The sequence below is a fragment of the Heteronotia binoei genome, chromosome 21 (genome assembly GCF_032191835.1).
Source record: "Heteronotia binoei isolate CCM8104 ecotype False Entrance Well chromosome 21, APGP_CSIRO_Hbin_v1, whole genome shotgun sequence".
NCBI classification, from domain to species: Eukaryota; Metazoa; Chordata; class Lepidosauria; order Squamata; family Gekkonidae; genus Heteronotia; species Heteronotia binoei.
In genome coordinates this window covers 147,893,277-147,911,862 of record NC_083243.1, presented here as the reverse complement: position 1 = coordinate 147,911,862, position 18,586 = coordinate 147,893,277, and the positions used below count along the sequence as shown (strand labels likewise).

Here is an 18,586-nt window from a genome sequence, read left to right as displayed (position 1 = left end):
GCAAAGACCTCAGTGTCCCTTAATTGGTATTGTCATCATGGTTTGGCCAAGGTGTGAGGAATGGGGTGAGAGTGAAACCAAAGCCTGTGAGTGATGTCTATCTGCACTTATGAAATACTGAACCAGGCACAGACACCAGAAGGTACATCCACATTGGTTCTTTCTAACTGAAAGGTTTGCATAGCTGCTTATGTAAGTCTCCTGCTGTTGCCTGACCATTTGTTCTGCATGCTGAAACAGTCTTCTCTGTGACCCTTTCTAAGCACCTCAATCTACATTAGATTTCCTCTTTATTCCTTAATGTATATTAAGAATAAAATAGAACCTGGATCTATCTAGATTAATAGTGAAATTTTATATTAGATTTGAGCCCTTTTGGGGATCTATCAGGAATAAGGGTAAGTTTTGTAAGATAGATAGAGATAGATTTAAATAGTAGATTTTGTTTATGTATGTAAGTGAGATTTTCATTGGGGAGCTGTAGCAGAATCAGATGCTGTTGTTTTTCGTGAGGAGAGCCTGCCAGTAATATGAAATGTGGGCATGGTGGAGGGCTGCAGGAACAGTACAGGATATGCAGTGCTTCAGTTTGCTGACTCCTCCTTCCAGCTGCTATCGCAGGATTGTGCTCACTCATTCAGCTCTGTTCTGTCCAGTGCTGTTGGGTGCTAATGCACTTCCCTACAGAAACCCCAATGAAGAAATTACAGTATAGTTCTATGCAGAGACTGAACTACCTACACATAGGATCACACTGATAGTCTCTTCCTCTTTTTCCTTCTAAACATTAATTGGCAGCCGTTTAGGAATTTAATGCAGATAAATCACTTACTTGTCCAGCAGGGAAAGCTTTGAACTCTAATGTTCACCACATATTTCCTTATGTTTAACTAAAATTGCAATGCCTCCCCTGAAATATGTTTATCATTTAGAAAACATTGTATTTTTTTTCAGCATTACTTATTAATTACATGTATCAGGAATTTCCATTTGTAGTGCCAATGACTCTACTAACAGGAAGAACACAGATCATTATGATTATTGCTTTATTTAGTGGTTTGGGCTAATACACATTGCTCTGTTAGAAGTCTACATTGGATGTTACTCAAGATCATGTTATATAGCTAAGTAAAATGTGATAGTATGGGATGGATAAAACTAATTGATCTATGAGAGCATAATTCTACAATTTATCTTGGTTTCACTACAACTTCGTCTTTAGAATCTAAGAATACCCTGCATAATTTTTTTGTTGCAATCCTCTTAAAAATGCTGCAGACACAGCTATTATTATCATAACCTTCTAAGTACCTTTTAATTCCTGTACACATTTATTTTAACTAAGGTCTGACTCACCCAGCAATTTGACTTCAATGTGGTTTAAAGATTAAACATATAGAGAAAAGTAATTCAATTACTCAGCTATAAATATTAGAAAGAAATTGGTGATTGATTATTGAAAACATCCCCTCTCCCAAGTTGCAGTTTCTCTTTCTAAAAGTACTTAGATATGACTAGCCCTGTCCAAACTAGGCAGTGCTTTGGAAGCAACAATAGGGAAAATGTCTAATTTTTCCCAATATGTTCAAACACCTAACCTATTTCTTGAAAATCACTCTGACTGTACCCCATAATCTCTTCTTCAGCCTCATCAGTTTGTGTGGTAAACACTTCCAGCAAGCAAGCCATCTGAAGGAAGAATGAAGGCAGCACAGAAGAAGAGAGCCAGCCCATAAAACATTTCTGGCCAGACACACATAGTGTGATTCTGGAACTGAGGGATGGCTGGGAGCAAGCATGATGGTCACACATGCTAATTATCTCAGGCCATGACAGCTACTGGGGAGAAATTTAAAGGCAGTTGTGCACAGGAGCTGGAAGGTGAAGCAGGAGTGAGACTCAGAACTCAGATGTGGGAGAGACCAGGGCACCACATGCTGAGGTGAGGATGGAGCCAGGGAGTGAGGGAACTGTCCTTGGCACAAGGCTGCTGGACACATGGGGAAAGGCAAGTCACCACTAAAGATATTTGTTAGAACATAAGAATAGCCATGTTGGATCAGGCCAATGGCCAATGGCCCATCTAGTCTAACATTCTGTCACACAGTGGCCAAAAAACCCGCAGATGTCATCAGGAGGTCCATCAGTCGGGCCAGGACACTGAAAGCCCTCTTACTGTTGCCCCCCGCCCCCAAGTTCCACTCTTTGTGCCTCTTTCCTAGACGATGGAGGCCCAAACATCTCCTAGCCTCTTAAGGATTCTAGTACTGCAGGCATCCTTAACCAGTCTGGTGGTGACAGCCATGCCCACAGCCTGACTTTCAGCCTGGTTAGGGGACAGAAATTGCTTTAGTAGCAATGGTGAATGAGCTGTGCTTACAAACTCAGCCCATAATGGGGAGGGCAGAATATAAATCTAATAAAATAATAAATAAAATAAAATATGGAATTTTACTTCCTGCTAGATTTTTCTTCTGCTTTTGATACAATGGCCGTTTTCGCACTCACGTTTTACTGGCGCCACGACCATCCTGACGCCGGCGAATCTGCATGGCTTTCGCACCAGAAGCTCCGGCGCTCCCAGAAGCGCCGGCTACTTCCGTCGCTAAGCCAGCGCAAACGGAAATCGCAAAGATGCAGGAAAACGTTTGCGCTGGCTTAGCGACGGAAAGCGCCGGCGCTTCTGGGAGCGCCGGCGCTTCTGTTGCGAAATCCATGCAGATTCGCCGGCGTCAGGAGGGTCGTGGCGCCAGTAAAACGTGAGTGCGAAAACACCCAATGTATAGGCTTTTGAAGCAGAGATTTGAGTTGTCAGGAACTGTTCTCCACTGGGTTTAGTCTTCCCTGTTCTTTAAAATCTACATGTTCTTTGAGATGTTATTTTAGCCATTTTCTTTAAGGTCTAGATTAAGCTTTTAAATGAGATCATCAGGGGGTTTTTTGAGCAGGAACCCACAGGAACATGGTTCCAGCTGACTTGGAGCCAGGGGGTGTGGTCTAATATGCAAATGAGTTCCTGCTGGGCTTTTTCTGCAAAAAAAACCCCCTGGAGATCATTCATAGTTTTTGATGAAGCTCAGCTACATGCATATCTTTGACTGCAGATGTAGATATCTCTATCTTTAGCTATCTGTACTTAGATGTCACAAGTGGGAACTCACAAAAATGTGCAAGAGGCATCTCACTCCCCCTCCCCACCATTACCTCTTTTTCTCTTTCATGAAATTCCCCATAGCCTCTCCTCTTTTCCTGCTTCCCTCTCTCCTTCTAGGGTTCCAAACCTCCAGGTGAGGCCTGCAGATCTCCTGGAATCACAACAGATCTCCCAACTACAGAGATCAGTTCCCCTTTTAGGGTTGCCAAGTCCAATTCAAGAAATATCTGGGGACTTTGGGGGTGGAGCCAGGAGACATTGGGAGTGGAGCCAGGAGCAAGGGTGTGACAAGCATAATTGAAATCCAAGGGAGTTCTGGCCATCACATTTACAGGGACAGCACACCTTTTAAAATGCCTTCCTTCCATAGGAAATAATGGCCGTTTTCCCACTTACCTTACCCCGGAGCGACGTCCCTCTTCACCGCGCTGCGTCTGCGCGGATTTCGCACAAACTGCTGCGCAGCACCAGGAAGAGCCGCGTAGTCCCGGGGCTTTTCCATCGCAAATGTAAACCGCCAAAAAGCAGGTTTACATTTGCGATGCAAAAGCCCCGGGACTACGCGGCTCTTCCTGGTGCTGCGCAGCAGTTTGTGCGAAATCCGCGCAGACGCAGCGCGGTGAAGAGGGACGTCGCTCCGGGGTAAAGTAAGTGGGAAAACGGCCAATGAAAGATAGGGATACCTACTTTTAGGGCTCATAGAAACTTTTAGGGCGTTTTGAAACTTGGGGGGTATTTTGGGGAGAGGCACTAGATGCTATACTGAAAATGTGGTGCTTCTACCTCAAAACACAGCCACCCCCAGAGCCCCCAATACCTCCAGATCAATTCCCCATTATACTCTATGAGAATTGATCTCCACATAGGGAATAATGAAGTGCCCAGCAGACATTCCCCCCCCCCCCATTTCTGGTGACCCTGAAGTGAGGGATTGGCGTCTCTACTCATGAGTTGCTGCCAACTTCTTCAAAGTAACACAGATACACCATCCCAAGAGGAAGCCTTTCTATCGGAGATTGAAGCCTCCGGAGGTAAAAAGTCACATGGTGGCTGTGGGGGACGGGGCTTCCCCTCGCCGGCCAGCTGACTGGGGGCAGGAAGAAGCCTGGGAAAGCAGAAGAACCCCCGCTGGGACCTGGGGATTGGCAAGCCTATCCCCTTTAGGGTTGCCAGTTCCAGGTTAGTAATTCCTGGAGATTTGGGGGTGAAGCCTTCAGAGGATGAGATTCCAGCACAAAATCCCCAAGAATTTCCCAACCTAGAGCTGGTAACCCTAGTCAGGCTTGGCCCCAATGAGTCAAAAGTCACCCTCAAAAGTCAAAATAGGCCTAGAAAGGACCCTGCTTTTTACTTACTGAAACCTAGTCTGGAATACTGTGGTTGCCTAGCAACAGCCAGTGAGGGTATCTGTAACTTAAAGCTACAGGCATTCCTTTTATCATTTTGTGTTTGTTTTTGTTTTTAAAAAAAACTCCCAATGTATTTTTTTTTTTTTAAGATTTTATATTTTTCAGAGGGAACTGTGGGACTCCTGGCCCCCTGGCAATTCTCTAGATGACGAAGCGACCAGAACATCTTATAGAGAGTTTATGAGGTCCTATGAGATGGCAGTCAAAGCCACAAAGAAAGCTCACTTTGCGGCCAAGATTGCATCTGCGAATTCACGCCTGGCTCAATTATTTAGTATTATTCGGACCCACAAGGCAGATCAAATTATAGAGAACTGAAGAATGCCAACTTCAGCATTTTTTCATAAGTAGTCTTTCTGCAGTGAGCATTCACAATCAATATACATATTACTAGTATTCTGTGCAGGGGGTGTTATTAAAACAAGTAGTCAGAGTTCTTTGTCCAGCCATTCACCAACCTAGAAAAAAAAATTCAAAACCCTTTTTCCGAAATGCTTTCCAAATTCTGATTTGTTGATTGGAGTGCAGCTTTTCTCTTCTCAACATGGCCTGCCCCCTTAACCACAGGGGGTAGAATTCATAGCCATTTTCCCCTCTCAGCCTAATTTCATGGCATCTTGATTTCCGGTCTAGTTTTATAAATGCATCACAAGAGACCATCTTACTTTTCCTTTATTTATTTCAAAGAGTATCACTTTCCCCTTCCAATTTCACAGCCATCAATACAGTCTCTTTAACAGTTGACCCCTGTAGGTTTACAGTTTCATTAGCTGTCAGCATAAAACAATTCATTTGGTCTTTAAGGAGCTGCATAAATGAGATAAGATCATCTTTCAGAGAAATGAGATTCGAACTAATCTCTTTTCCATGTAACATTTCATTAAGCAGTGCCATTTCTGATATCAAAACTCAGTCTCTTAAATCAGACTGTAAATTCGCTTCAAGCTCCTGTTAATCCCCATTCCACAACAGCTCCAACTGAAGTTTTAGAAACCATTCTTTCAAAGCCAGTTTGGTGTAGTGGTTAAGTGTGCGGACTCTTATCTGGGAGAACCAGGTTTGATTCCCCACTCCTCCACTTGCACCTGCTAGCATGGCCTTGGGTCAGCCATAGCTCTGGCAGAGGTTGCCCTTGAAAGGGCAGCTGCTGTGAGAGCCCTCTCCAGCCCCCACCCACCTCACAGGGTGTTTGTTGTGGGGGAGGAAGGTAAAGGAGAGTGTGAGCCACTCTGAGACTCTTCGGAGTGGAGGGCGGGATATAAATCCAATATCTTCTTATCTTCATCTTCTTCTTCAAATACACTCAGGCGATAGAGACAGAACTCTCTACAATATATCTCCTTTGTGTTCAGATCATATTGCAACTTCTTAGTAATCTCTTTGATGTATTATGTCCAATTATAATTCAGATCAATTTTAGTGATTATATTCAATCCAGTTTAAATAATTAAGACTGCTCATTGCATTTCGAGGCCGCTTCTAAATCATTTGAGCTGGTCTTTTGTTGTTATGCAGAGTGACCCATCAGGGAGTAGGATTAGAAAAACACCTACTTGTTAAGTAGAGTCATCACTTTAAAAGTAGAAAAATGCTGCTTCAAAGGCGTACTGGAGAAAGTGAAAGCAAAAAAGCGGTCGGGTGTTCTTTTTCTGCTGATATGCCAGCTTTCATGGCCGTGGAACTTCAGGATGTACAGAGAGCCCAGGGGGCAGCTGCCACTAGACACCCCCCCCCCCGTAAAGGTCCCATGCTGAAGAAAAAGCCTCTCTGGGCTTTTTCTCTGGGGGCATCACTTCTGTGACACCCCTCCAATGGCCAGACTCAGAGTTGCCACAGAGAGACGATCTGCAAGCAACTCTGAAGCCAAGTGACGGATCCCAGAAGTCCTTCCGGGCAATCTGGGCAAGGGGGCACATGTAGATGTTAAGCAACATAAGGGAGGGCACTGCCCCTTGTGGTACCCCACAATTAAGTGGGTGCCTCCAGGACAGTTCTCCTCCAATCACCACTCTTTGTCCCCGAGCATCAAGGAAAGAGGAAAGCCATTGCAAGGCCAACCCCTGCATCCCTGCGTCGGTGAGGCGGCGGGTCAGTAACCGATGGTCGACGGTATCGAACGTGGCCAATAGGTCTAAAAGCATCAGCACCACCAAGCCGCCTCAATCCAGATGCCGCTGGAGGTCATCCACCAGGGCAACCAGCACTGTCTCCGGCCCATGACCTGGGCGAAAGCCGGACTGGTGGGGGTTTTATTGATTTTATTTGTACTTAATTATTATATATTTTAATCTGCTGTATGTTTGATGATAATGTACATTGCCCTGAGCCCTTCTGGGGAGGACAGGTTATAAACTTAACTAACAACAGCAACAATATTCTAGCGCCTATTTTTAAAGAACCATTGCAAAATCCCTGGTGGCCCTGTGGGTGGGGGGAAGGTGGCTACTCATGGTAAATTGGGGAAGGGAAACTGTGGGGAAACTTGTGATGTGGAAACGCAGTTGCTGGTGCACTTTATCTATAGCCACAAACTCCTGTCCCTGTGTGGAAGACATCTATCTATCCAGAACACTTAATTTCTTAGATCAAAGCTTTCTAGTAAACTCCTTTGGGCGTTTTTTTACTCCAATTTGTTAAATGAATATGGGATAGGAAAACTACACCAATGGCAAAAAACACATAGATTTCTGGATTTGTTGTTACATGTATGTGGGGGTGTAATGAAGATTTCTTTTAAAGGGTATTGTGGATTTTAAATATCTAATTATATATATATATATATAGGAGAGTCAGCTTGGGTTGATTGGTTCTTCTGGGATGCCTATTTTTGGTTGTCATTAGCCAGCTGAGGGGGATTTATACTGTTTCCCAAAACTGCTTATTTATTATTGTTTTGCTTGGCAAAAAGCCGTCCTGCTTACCGGCTCGTGATTATGGGACTATGTAAGTAGTATTAGTTAATTATATTTTATAACGTTATTTTGTTTTCACCAGTCTATTCTGAAACTGCCTGCCAGCTCATTAAAGTAATATTTTTGCTTATCTTTGAGTTGTGTTGCCTTGTCTGTCACTGTAAAGAAAACACCTTGCTCTGCCTCGGTGTGAGGGGAGTATAGGTTGTTACCGGGGGGGGGGGTTGGCGGGTGTGTGTATGTCATGATCCTAGGCCTAGTGAGGCTTACAGGCTCCAGGGAAACCTGTGTTGAATAGCTACAGGGCCTACATTTCCCAGGATTCCTTCTGTCCCTCTGATTGGATGGGCAGAATTTTGAAGGGAAAACTTAACCAGAGGGGTGGAACCTGGAAGGAAATAAAAGGCCCCGCTAGAGAGAGAGGGTTGTTCTCTCTGGAAAAGCTACAGTTGGGAGAGTTTTCTCTGAAAAGTCTGGGCTGGAGGAAGGCTGCAGTCATGAGAACTCCATCATCCAAAGAGTTGTGAGCCAGTTGGAATTAGAGGAAGGGAACATATAGTTAGCTGTGTCAGGGCTTTCTGTTTTGCTTTGTTCCACCTTTACTATTTCCATGTTCACTATTGAACTAAAAGTTACAACCCACTTGTTTGTTCTTGAGCACTTGCAATAAATCTATTGTTGTTATATTGCATGTTATTAGAATATTATTATTAGAATGGAAAATATTACATCAGATTATTAAAAGAGATCATTGATGTTGACACATTTTTCTAACTATATCTTCTTTCCTCAACTAATAGCTTCTATGTATAGTATATTGAAAGATTTGTGCTCTCAGTAGCATATAAATAGTGAAAGTTAAGCACACTTGAACAAATTGCTTTAAATGTCTCTAGACAAAACTTTGGACAAAAGTTCATGGATCACTGCTTAGTCATTCCCTCAGTCTTTATTTTAAAAGACAGGGCTTGAAGTACAATGTAGTCATCAGGAACTACTTTTATCTGATAGACAATTTTAAAACAAATTTGTTACAATATTATGATTAAAAAATGTATGTTCTTATCTCTGGTCCACACCAGGGGTAGATCCTCACTGACTATATTCTGTGAGAAGTTAGTAAAACTGTCATGAAAATGAGAAACACACCACTAGATACCACCCTTTAGGCTATATGCAGATATTAATTGCTATCATAACTACTACTAATTACACAAAGGTTATTACTCAATTGATACAGTAATATGAAGACAAAGAAATAGTTCCTTAATTTATAAACTAAACATTAAAAGGTAAAAAAGTAAATGTAGTCCCCTGTGCAAGCACTGAGTCATTACTGACCCAAGGTGTAGCATTGCATTATGACGTTTTCATGGCCGACTTTGCCACTGCTTTCCCCAGTTAGCTACGCTTTACCCCCAAGCAAGCTGTGTACTTATTTTACCAACCTCAGAAGGATGAAAGGCTGAGTCAACCTTGAGCTGGCTACCTGAACCCAGCTTTTGCTGGAATCAAAATCAGTTGTGAGCAGAGCTTGGACTGCAGTACTGCAGCCGACCACTCTGTGCCATGAGGCTCCTAGAAATCTAAACATTAGGATATGCCAAATAGAAAATAAAGAAGTATATACCTGCAGAATAATATGGCTTTTATATTAGTATAGAAACAGTTTAGATAATATGTATTAGAGTCCAGGTTTGAGGTGAATCTGAGAATGATAAGGATATCCAGATAAGGACAGAAATTAAGATAGAGTCCAAAGACAGGACATATAGGTTGGGGTCCAACAGATCACCATATGTATGAGTTTGTAATCAATATTTTTATATTAATTGTTATTATTAAAAGTAGCAAGAATGTAGATTATTAATTTGTTTAATTATATAATTATGGAGGACATACAAGTGCATATAACATTTTATGACATTTGAAGTTATAAAAATTAATGGGAGCCTTACCAAGTGGGACAGATAAGCTATTCTTAGAATTCTTCTTGGGAGAAGTTGCTTGCCTTGTGATCCAAATTACTTTTGGACAAGACTTTTAATGGGCTCATCTAATTGATCCCGTTTTTACATACAGGGCGTTTTCGCACTCACCTTCAGCCGGCGCGACCCCCCTCTTCATCGCGCAGGATCTGCGCAGATTTCGCACTAAACGCCGCGGAGCAGCCGGAAGAGCTGGAAACTCCTGGCGCTTTTGCGGCGCAAACGGAAACCGCCAAAAAGCTGTTTCCGTTTGCGCCGCTTTTGCGCCGGGAGTTTCTGGCTCTTCTGGCTGCTCCGCGGCGTTTAGTGTGAAATCCGCGCAGATCCTGCGCGGTGAAGAGGGGGGTCGCGCCGGCTGAAGGTGAGTGCGAAAACGCCCACATAGAATTAATGGATGGATGATCATTCTTTAAGTTAGTCAAAAGTAAAGATTAATAGTTAACTTTTGGTTAACAAATAAAATGGAGGCTAGATTGTTTAGGAGTATACCCACTATACCCACAATGAGCCAGGTACATTGTTGGGTATATCTCTAGATAGGAGATTAATGATAGGACACAGGTAAACTGTTTCTCAAAAACATTACTATATCAGAACCAGGCCTTAAAACAGTCATCTGTAACCATTATTGAATGAGAGCTGGACATCAGGCCTAAGATTAGCATTTTATTATAAGATACGTTGTGGGAGGGGGGGGGTAGAGGTTAACCTTCAACAGTCTAGCTATGATTCAGATCACTGAAATATGACCATTGAATAGTAAAACATAGAAGCATGACACTTTGAGTCTTCCTGAATAGAGAAAAAGGTGGAATATAAATATTTTAATAAATACTACAAATGCTTGCAGGAGAACATGCTTCTTCCTTTTTTAAGTATTTAATGTGCAATTTGCACAGGAAAATAATTAAACAAGTCAAATATACATACTGAGAAGTGCTGTGACTATTTCCTCCATGTTTTCAAGAAAGCTACTGAGATGCTCAGTAACGGAGAGATGAGGAGATGTAATCTGTGCTATTACAGCTGCTGCTTCTGCATGAGTAGCTTGGGAGTGGGTGCTGTCTGTAAGGATGTCAGCTAAGCATAATATTCCATCAACCTAGGTGAAAAAGGATACATTGAAAATCAAGTGCATATTTTAAGTATCAAACTACCTTGGGGTTAAAGCATTTTATATCAAGAAGAATAAAAAATAGACTGTAATACAAATGCCAAATGGTGAAGAATTAAGCATTATAATGTCAATGTATGAATTAAAGGTAGTAGCTGTTTCTTTGTTCTGTATTATCTGTTCTGAATTGTAACATGACCCCAAAATGAGGGGAAATCCAACCCCAAAACCAGAAGTGCTGCCCCAGAGTAACCATTTGAGTGGGGAAACAAAAAGGACAACTGATCACTGAGAAGGCTTGTAGCTAGTTTAGTCTAACAGTGATCAATTTCATTCTCCCCCCCCCCCCAATTAGAAGCAGGGGGGAGCAAAACTGGTGATGAAATGGCTGGCAGCCATTTGAGTGGTCCCTTTTGCTTCCCTCTAGGACCACTCAAATGGTTGCGTCCCCACTTCCTGTTTTGAACTGCTTCCATTTTTACTGGAAGTGGTCCAAAATGTCATTTGCGGTCAGCCTCTCTGCCCACCCCCTTGAATGCCCCCCAAGGTGCCCTGCCAGCAAGGTAAGAGAACCTGGCAAGCCTATACCTAGGGCTGGTGTGTAGGGGTAGGCCAGGAGGCCCTCTCCCCCTGCCCCATCGCTCTTGCCTTCCTGGGTCTGCGCAGACCTGGATTCGAAGGAGAGCATGCACCACCCTGCTATTCTCACCTTCCTGGGTCTGCATAGACCCAGGAAAGTGAGAGTGGTGGGGCAGTGGAGCAACGTGTACACTCCTGAACCCACCTTTGACAGGCTCAGAGGAGTGCACAGTCCACCACCCCACTCCACCCTCACCTTCCCAGGTCTGTCTGGGGTGGGGCCAGGGCCTAGAGCACCAGGAACTCTGGCAACAGCCCTGATACTTTTATAGGCTTAAGACCACTACTGTAAATTCCCTGCTTCAGGTGTGCATGATGTTCAAGTTCTGATTAATTGAATGATATAAAGTATCACATGATTTGATAAATGTAAGTAACATGATGAGCAGTCAACCTAAAATCCACCTTTTCCTTTGTAATTAAGGTAACAAACACATCATTTCAACAAAACATCATGGTGCTCCTAAACACGTGCCTAACATCTTGGGAACAACAAAAGAAATGATCTAAAATCTATGACCGTTTTCGCACACAGCTTACCTCGCAGTCACAATCCTGTTCCCTCCTCAGCGTCTGGTTGGATTTCCCACCATCTGTGCCAAAGTTACAGGAAGTGCCGCAGCTTTTGCGTAGCAAACGTAAACCACTAAAACCCAGTTTACGTTTGCTACGCAAAAGCCACGGCACTTCCTGTAACTCAGGAGCAGATAGTGGGAAATCCGACAGACGCTGCGGAGGGAACAGGATTGTGGCTGCGATGTAAGCTGTGTGCGAAAACTGTATATGGTCTGCCTTTACACAACAGGACATCTAGCAGAATAACCTGTAATTGATTCTACTATACCTTTAATTTGGTCCTGAATCCTCATGAATAAAGTATGAATGCCAGGTCTCAAATAATCTATACAAAGAGTCCCCAAGCCTGTTCCTGATCTTTGTTGCAGGAGCAAGAAGGAGACTGAATCCTAGTACGTATCACACTGGATCCCATTAGCCCCACAAAGAGCATATTACAACAATCAAAAGGAAGAATCATCAATGGTTGTCTCTGTACTCTCTCGGCAATGGTTGTCCATCACCAGGAATGCAAAATGTGGTCCTCTGTCTCTATCCTGTACCTTAGTCTCCCTACAGATTAGCCTTTGCCATTGCCTAGCAAGTCCAGACTGAGAGAACTGTAGTTACTCAATGGTAGGGATGGGCACAAACCTTGGTGATTTTCAAGAGGAATTTAGGGTCATGGAGAGGTTCATACCCATCCCTACTCAATGATGAAAGACATTTTACTCGGAATTAGTTCAGGGGGGTTTCTTCCATATATCATGGATTGGATTTAGCAGAAATATTTTAGTGACAGAAGGGAATTTTTATTAACTTCCCCTTCTTGCTGCAGACCTCTGATTATAGGTTTTTTGGGAGTGGGAAGTTTTCCCCCAGGAACAGCACTTGGAGAGCATTTTGCACTGTAGTGGGGGGTGAGGAACTGCCATTCCACAAATGGAAATCCCTTCCATCAACAGAGATTTTCTACAAGCTCCAAGTTCTTATGTTCCAGAGTTAAGATCTGATATTGAAAATACTGCAGGAATTAAGTCTGACTCAATTCTTTGGAAAATGCCAGCTGGTAAAAAGTAGCTATTGATTGGGATGGTGTTAGAGAACATTCAAGGTGTGCCTGCACACGCATCACCCTACAATAATCCTTTGACAGAAGTAACTCAGTATGTTCAGCATTGTTCATCATACACCGTTCAGCACCTTACAATACAAGTATCCTTCTAAATTTTAATGTTCTTCCATTCATTCCTTAAATTGTTTGTTTAAAGCTTTTGTTGCTCTCATTTCCGTTATTTATTAAGGCACAGTGCCAGGTTGTCTTAATTAAACATTCCTAGCTGGCCATACATTAAGGTGTTTAGTTTGACTTGTCACTTAAAACATCCTATGAGAAGGGCTCAATGAAGTAATGCTATTATCTTTCAGATCATCGTGCTTAGAACAACAAGGATAAATTTATCATTGGACAATTTATTGTACAGTATACAAATAAAGTTCAACATTTGATGTTCAGAAATGACAAAAAGATACGTTTCCACCATTTATTTTGTTGTCAACAAGCTTTCATCCATCTACTCAGCACAAGATTTTTTTTGTGTGTGGTGACACTAGAGGTCAAATCCAGCAATTTGCAGAAGTCATTTTTCTCCAAGGTATATCAAAAAGATCCCCATGTTATACATATAATGTCCATACAAATGATTAATTGTTATCTAATATGTGCACTAGATATTACAGTAATCAGAGGATCAAGTTTTATCACCTTTGAGCTTTGCAGTATTAAAATGTATTTAATTTTTAAAACAGATGCTGAACAGCAGATGCATGATAACGCTAACAGGTTGCAGCACAGACTACAGCAATCTTTAGTCTGCTGGTGGGGGACAGAAGTTGACAGACTATGGCCAGGGCACAGTAAATGTCTCCTTGTGATGGCGTGGTCACTCCTGCCTTGAAGCAGGCCATGATGTATCCACTATGAAAGAAACCTACTCTGGATCCAGAAGAGCTAAGTAACTATCATCCAGTCTCAAATCTACCGTTCTTGAGCAAGGTGGTTGAATAAGTGGTGTCTGGTCAACTTCAGGGATTTCTGCATGAAGCAGATAATTTGGATCCATTCCAATGCTGTTTCAGGCTTGGTTATGGAAATGAAATGGCTTTGGTTGCCTTGGAATATGACCTGCACTGGTTGATGGGCAGGGGATTGTTAATTCTCCTGGATCTCTCAGCGGCTTTAGATACCACTGACCATGGTACTCTTTCAGGGCTGGGAATTGGAGCACTGTTCTGCAGTGATTTCAGTCCTGCCTTGAATGTAGGTTCCAGAGTGTGGGGCTGGTGCACTGCTGCTTAAGCCGATAGTTGTCCTGGTGCCTATGGTTATCCTGTGGTGCACTGCCTGGCTTCTGGGCTATGGTTGTCCTGCAAGGTTCCATCTTATCCTCTATGCTTTTTAATATCTACATGAAGCCATTGGGAGTGATCATCCAAGAGATTTGGGCTGATCTGCCACCAATATGCAGATAACACTCAGCTCTTCCAGCAGATCCCATGGAAGCTGCAGAAATTCTAAACCCATGTCTAGAGGCAGTTTTGGGATAGATGAGGGCTAACAATCTGAAACTAAATTCTGACAAAATAGAGGTGCTACTGGTGGGGGGAATGTTTGACCCAGGAACTTGGATATCTCCAGCTCACTGAAAGCGGCGCACTGGGTCAAGAGCTTGGGAGTTCTACTGGAGCCTTCATTGTCAATGGAGGCCCAGATAGTGGCCACTGCCAAGTCCACATTTTTTCATCTTAGATGGGCGAGGCAGTTGACCCCCTTCCTCAAGCGCCAGGACCTAGCAACAGTGATCCATGCAACGGTCACCTTAAGACTGGATTACTGTAATGTCCTCTACATGGGGCTGCCTTTGTGCCAAACCCAGAAGCTGCAGCTGGTGCAGAACACAGCGGCTAGGCTGTTGTTAGGGCTCCCGAAGTGGGAGCACATATGGCCGGGGCTGCGTGGGCTGCACTTGCTGCCAGTTGCATACCGGGTTCGGTACAAAGTGCTATTTATTACCTTTAAAGCCCTATATTGTCAAGGTCCTGCCTACCTGAGGGACCGTCTGTCCCCATATGAACCCCAGAGAGCACTGAGGCCAGGGGGAAAGAACCAGCTGAATATCCCTGGGCCGAGAGAGGACAAATTGAAGAACACAAGGGAACGGGCCTTCTCTATCGTAGCTCCACACCTGTGGAATCAACTTCCGGATGAAGTGCGGGCCCTGCGGAGTCTTGAGCAATTCCACAGGGCCTGCAAGACTACTCTTTTTAAGATGGCCTTCGTTGAATGCTGAAGTAATGACAGATTCGCTGTTGTTGTATTCCACCATCAATTTATTAAAAACCTGTAATTTAGCACCATAACTGTTAATTTTAATTGGAATGTTGATTTAAATGATGGTTTTATAATGTAGTATCTATTGAATTATATGATTTTATTGTATTGTATTGAACTAATATGTTGTGAGTCGCCTGAGCCTGCTTTGGTGTGGAGGGCGGGATATAAATAAAAAGTATTATTATTATTATTATTATTATTATTATTATTATTATTATTATTATTATTATTATTATTATTGATGGGGTTGTACTCCCTTATCAAGAGCAGATTGGGGTTGCCACTGGACCCAAGACTGAATAAATGTGTAGAGGCTGTTTTGGGATGGATGAGGGCTAACAATCTGAAACTTAATCATGATGAAATGGAGGTGATATTGTGAGGACCCAGCAATGGGGGTGTCTTCTGCAAAATGTGGTGCAGTCCCCTAAAGCAGTAGGTTTGTAGACTGGGGGTGCTGCTGGACTTGAGCCTCTTGTTTGGATACAGGGGTAGCAGCAGTAGCCAGGGTTGTCATTCATCAGCTTTAACCCTTCCTGAGCAACAAAGATCTTGCCACTGTTGTGCGTATCCTGGTAACACTGTTGTGCATTTCCTTGGGCAAGGCCCTTCCCAGTCATGTCACCAAAACTTCCAAACTCCCTACCTAGGGTGATTCATCTGTCTCCTGCTATTATTGGTGTTCACTCAATTAACTCTTATTAGCTTTTCTCCATTTGTGTGTTTATAAGTTTATTTACAATAAATAAAGCATATACTTTAGATATGTTTGTATTTTAATAAATATGTGTAATATTTTAAAAATATGCCATATTGGGGAACCTGCATTGGGTGGGAAGATGGCATAGAAATGTTTAAAATAAACGAATAATAGCAAACCTGAAGTATATTTGTATGAGGCACGGAGCAGAAAACCATGATGAATCTTTGGAGTGATGCAGTTCATAAGTTATTTTTTTCCCCGCTTGACCTGAGATATAGGACAATTTTTAAAATCATTTTTAAGGTGAAGAAATCCAAAAAGGAAATAGCGGGGATCAGAGGAAATGTATAAGGATTATAGAACATAAAATGAAATGAAACTGAGTGTGGGAGCTACAGCAAATCTACTCAGCTCCTTCACCCGCCACAATGAAAGACAATGAAAATCATCCCACCAGTCATTGATAGTGGCATATCAGGCGCTTGGCAGCCTCCTAAGCAGAACAAAAAACAACAGTTCTGTCAAATCCTTGTGGACTTTCATGTGTGGATCATAGGTTACATCAATTTAGTGAGTGAAGAATTCACTAGAGGTATGCATTCAATATAAACTGAACTGAATAAATACCCAAAAAAAACCTTATTGGTATTTTTCAGTTATTTAACCTACCAATATAGTTAAACCTGAAAAAAATTGATTTTGTGTGTCTTTTATTCCGGTTAGCCATACCATACCATGAGCCATAAGCCAGCCCCAGCCAAGATGGCACAAAGCTGTCTACTCCTTGCCACCCTAGCAGATTCTCTCTTGCAGCTCCAAGCTTGACTGCCGCCCCCCCCCCCCCCCGCATGCAGGTGAACTCATCACTATGGACTCATGGTGTGGCTTGAAGAAGGCATTTAAAGGGACTACACCCCTTTACACTTTAAATGCTTTTTTCCCCCCAGATCCTGCACACCTTTACATGCCAAGCTGCAAGAAAGGATCAGCTGGGGTGGCGTGGAGCTAACAGCTCCATGCTGCCTTCCCTGGGGCTGACTCCTTTTTACAGCTGGTTGAAACTGAGTTGCAAAGGGGAGCCAGTCCAAGATTAGCCAGGGCAGCAGGAACCAGCTCTGCACTGCCCCAGTTAATCCTCTCTCGCAGCTCCAAGCACCAGCAGTTATGCTGCAAATTTGGTGACTCTACCTCAAAAAACAACCCCTGCCCAAACCCCTGATACCCCTGGATTGATTCTCCATTTAGTTTATGGGAAAAGATCCCCATAGGGTATATTGGTGCTGGAAAAAAACTGGCAATCTCGATAGTTCCCAAATCCCAATACCCTACCAATACCTAGATTCAGGAATATTAGGAAATAATTATATTTTTATAGTTCAGTATAAATAATACCATTCTTTTTCTTGCACACCCCCAATCTTTACAGCTATAGTATGTTTCTACCAAGGGTTGGCTTTTGATGAATGCAGCTGGAGAGGCAATCCCTGTCCACCAGTGTGGAGAAACGCCATTTTAGTCAGTGGTGGTGCTTCATTTGGCAGGGGTCAGTAAATCCCTCAGCAAGCTTTGTAGCCTTCCCCTCACTCCCCCCCTCCCTTCCAGAGCCAAACCAACAACGCTAGGGGGAAAATCTCCTAGAGAGGCAGGAAGTGCTGTTGTTCCTTGCATGTGTTAGGCAGGAAGAGAAGCCAGATTTGAACTAGGGCTCGAGCAAGCATGTGGTGAGCAATGGAGGCTCCTGCCTGGGGGGCCCCCAGGCAGGCAGACTAAGTAAGTAATTCACAAGACAGGGCAAGTTTAGATCAGGGCCAGCAGGACGCGTTTATAACACATTTTGTTTGTCAGGCTGTTTGCTGTGCGTGTGCTGTGCTGTGCTGTGCTAACTTTTTAAACGCAACTGTTTTTGTTTTGTTTTTCTTTTCCTATCATTTTTACTGTTTAAATAAATGTTTTTTCTGTTTTAAATACTGGCAGTCAATCTCTGTACCACATAGATCCCCAGACCGCTTTAGACCACGCTGTGTTATAACGGGGGCCCCGGGGAAGGGGGAAGGCATGCAGTTGGATAAGGTGCCAATCCTCCAGGGGTGCCCCAAAGAAGTGCTGAGGTCTCTGTGAAACCCAAGTGCAGGGTGGCAGAGGACCTGGAGGCCTAGCCTCACAGCTGGAGAGGGGGATTGGGAGTCCTGTTCCTCTCAATCGGAACCCCGGGACTGAGCAGGTGGTGGCAGCGCGCCCAAGGGGCAGGAGGAGAAATAGCTCCCTCCAGGAGTTGGCAACTCAATAGGGAGCTGACGGGACCGGGCCTGAAGGCAGAATCGGGCCGGTTCCGTCACAACCTGAACTATGAATACACAGCTGCCTCCTGTAATGGAAGAAAGGGCTCCTCCACTGCAGTCTATATTCATAAAAGGCTAGTTGTAAACCAAGAAGAAGCAGAAGGCCAATGAGAAGAAAGGAAAATAGGAGGAGGTGCATAAAGGCAGACACACCTGCGGCTTTCTTGGATGAATAGTTGAGTGTGTGTGAAGACTGCTGGGAAACAACTGGCACTGCATCAAAAACCAGATAATGAGATATTGGGGGAAATAACCATTTAATAGCAACAGATCTTTGTTCCGTACCCTTAAAGTGAAGACGACAGAATAATAATATTTATATTAAAGAACTGACATACAATGAGGATCAACTACAGTTCAGGACCTAATTCATAAACTG

At 43.3% G+C, this 18,586-nt stretch overlaps 1 protein-coding gene across 2 annotated transcripts in view; it reads right to left on the bottom strand.

Annotated features, from left to right (window-relative positions):
* The window catches only part of INSC (INSC spindle orientation adaptor protein), a 340,369-nt gene that overhangs the window by 40,899 nt on the left and 280,884 nt on the right, over positions 1-18,586 (bottom strand). For both annotated transcript variants that reach the window (XM_060262945.1, XM_060262946.1), the window contains exon 8: positions 10,394-10,565. In XM_060262945.1, coding sequence (XP_060118928.1) covers positions 10,394-10,565 — 172 coding nt within the window. The remainder of the gene's footprint in view (positions 1-10,393; positions 10,566-18,586) is intronic.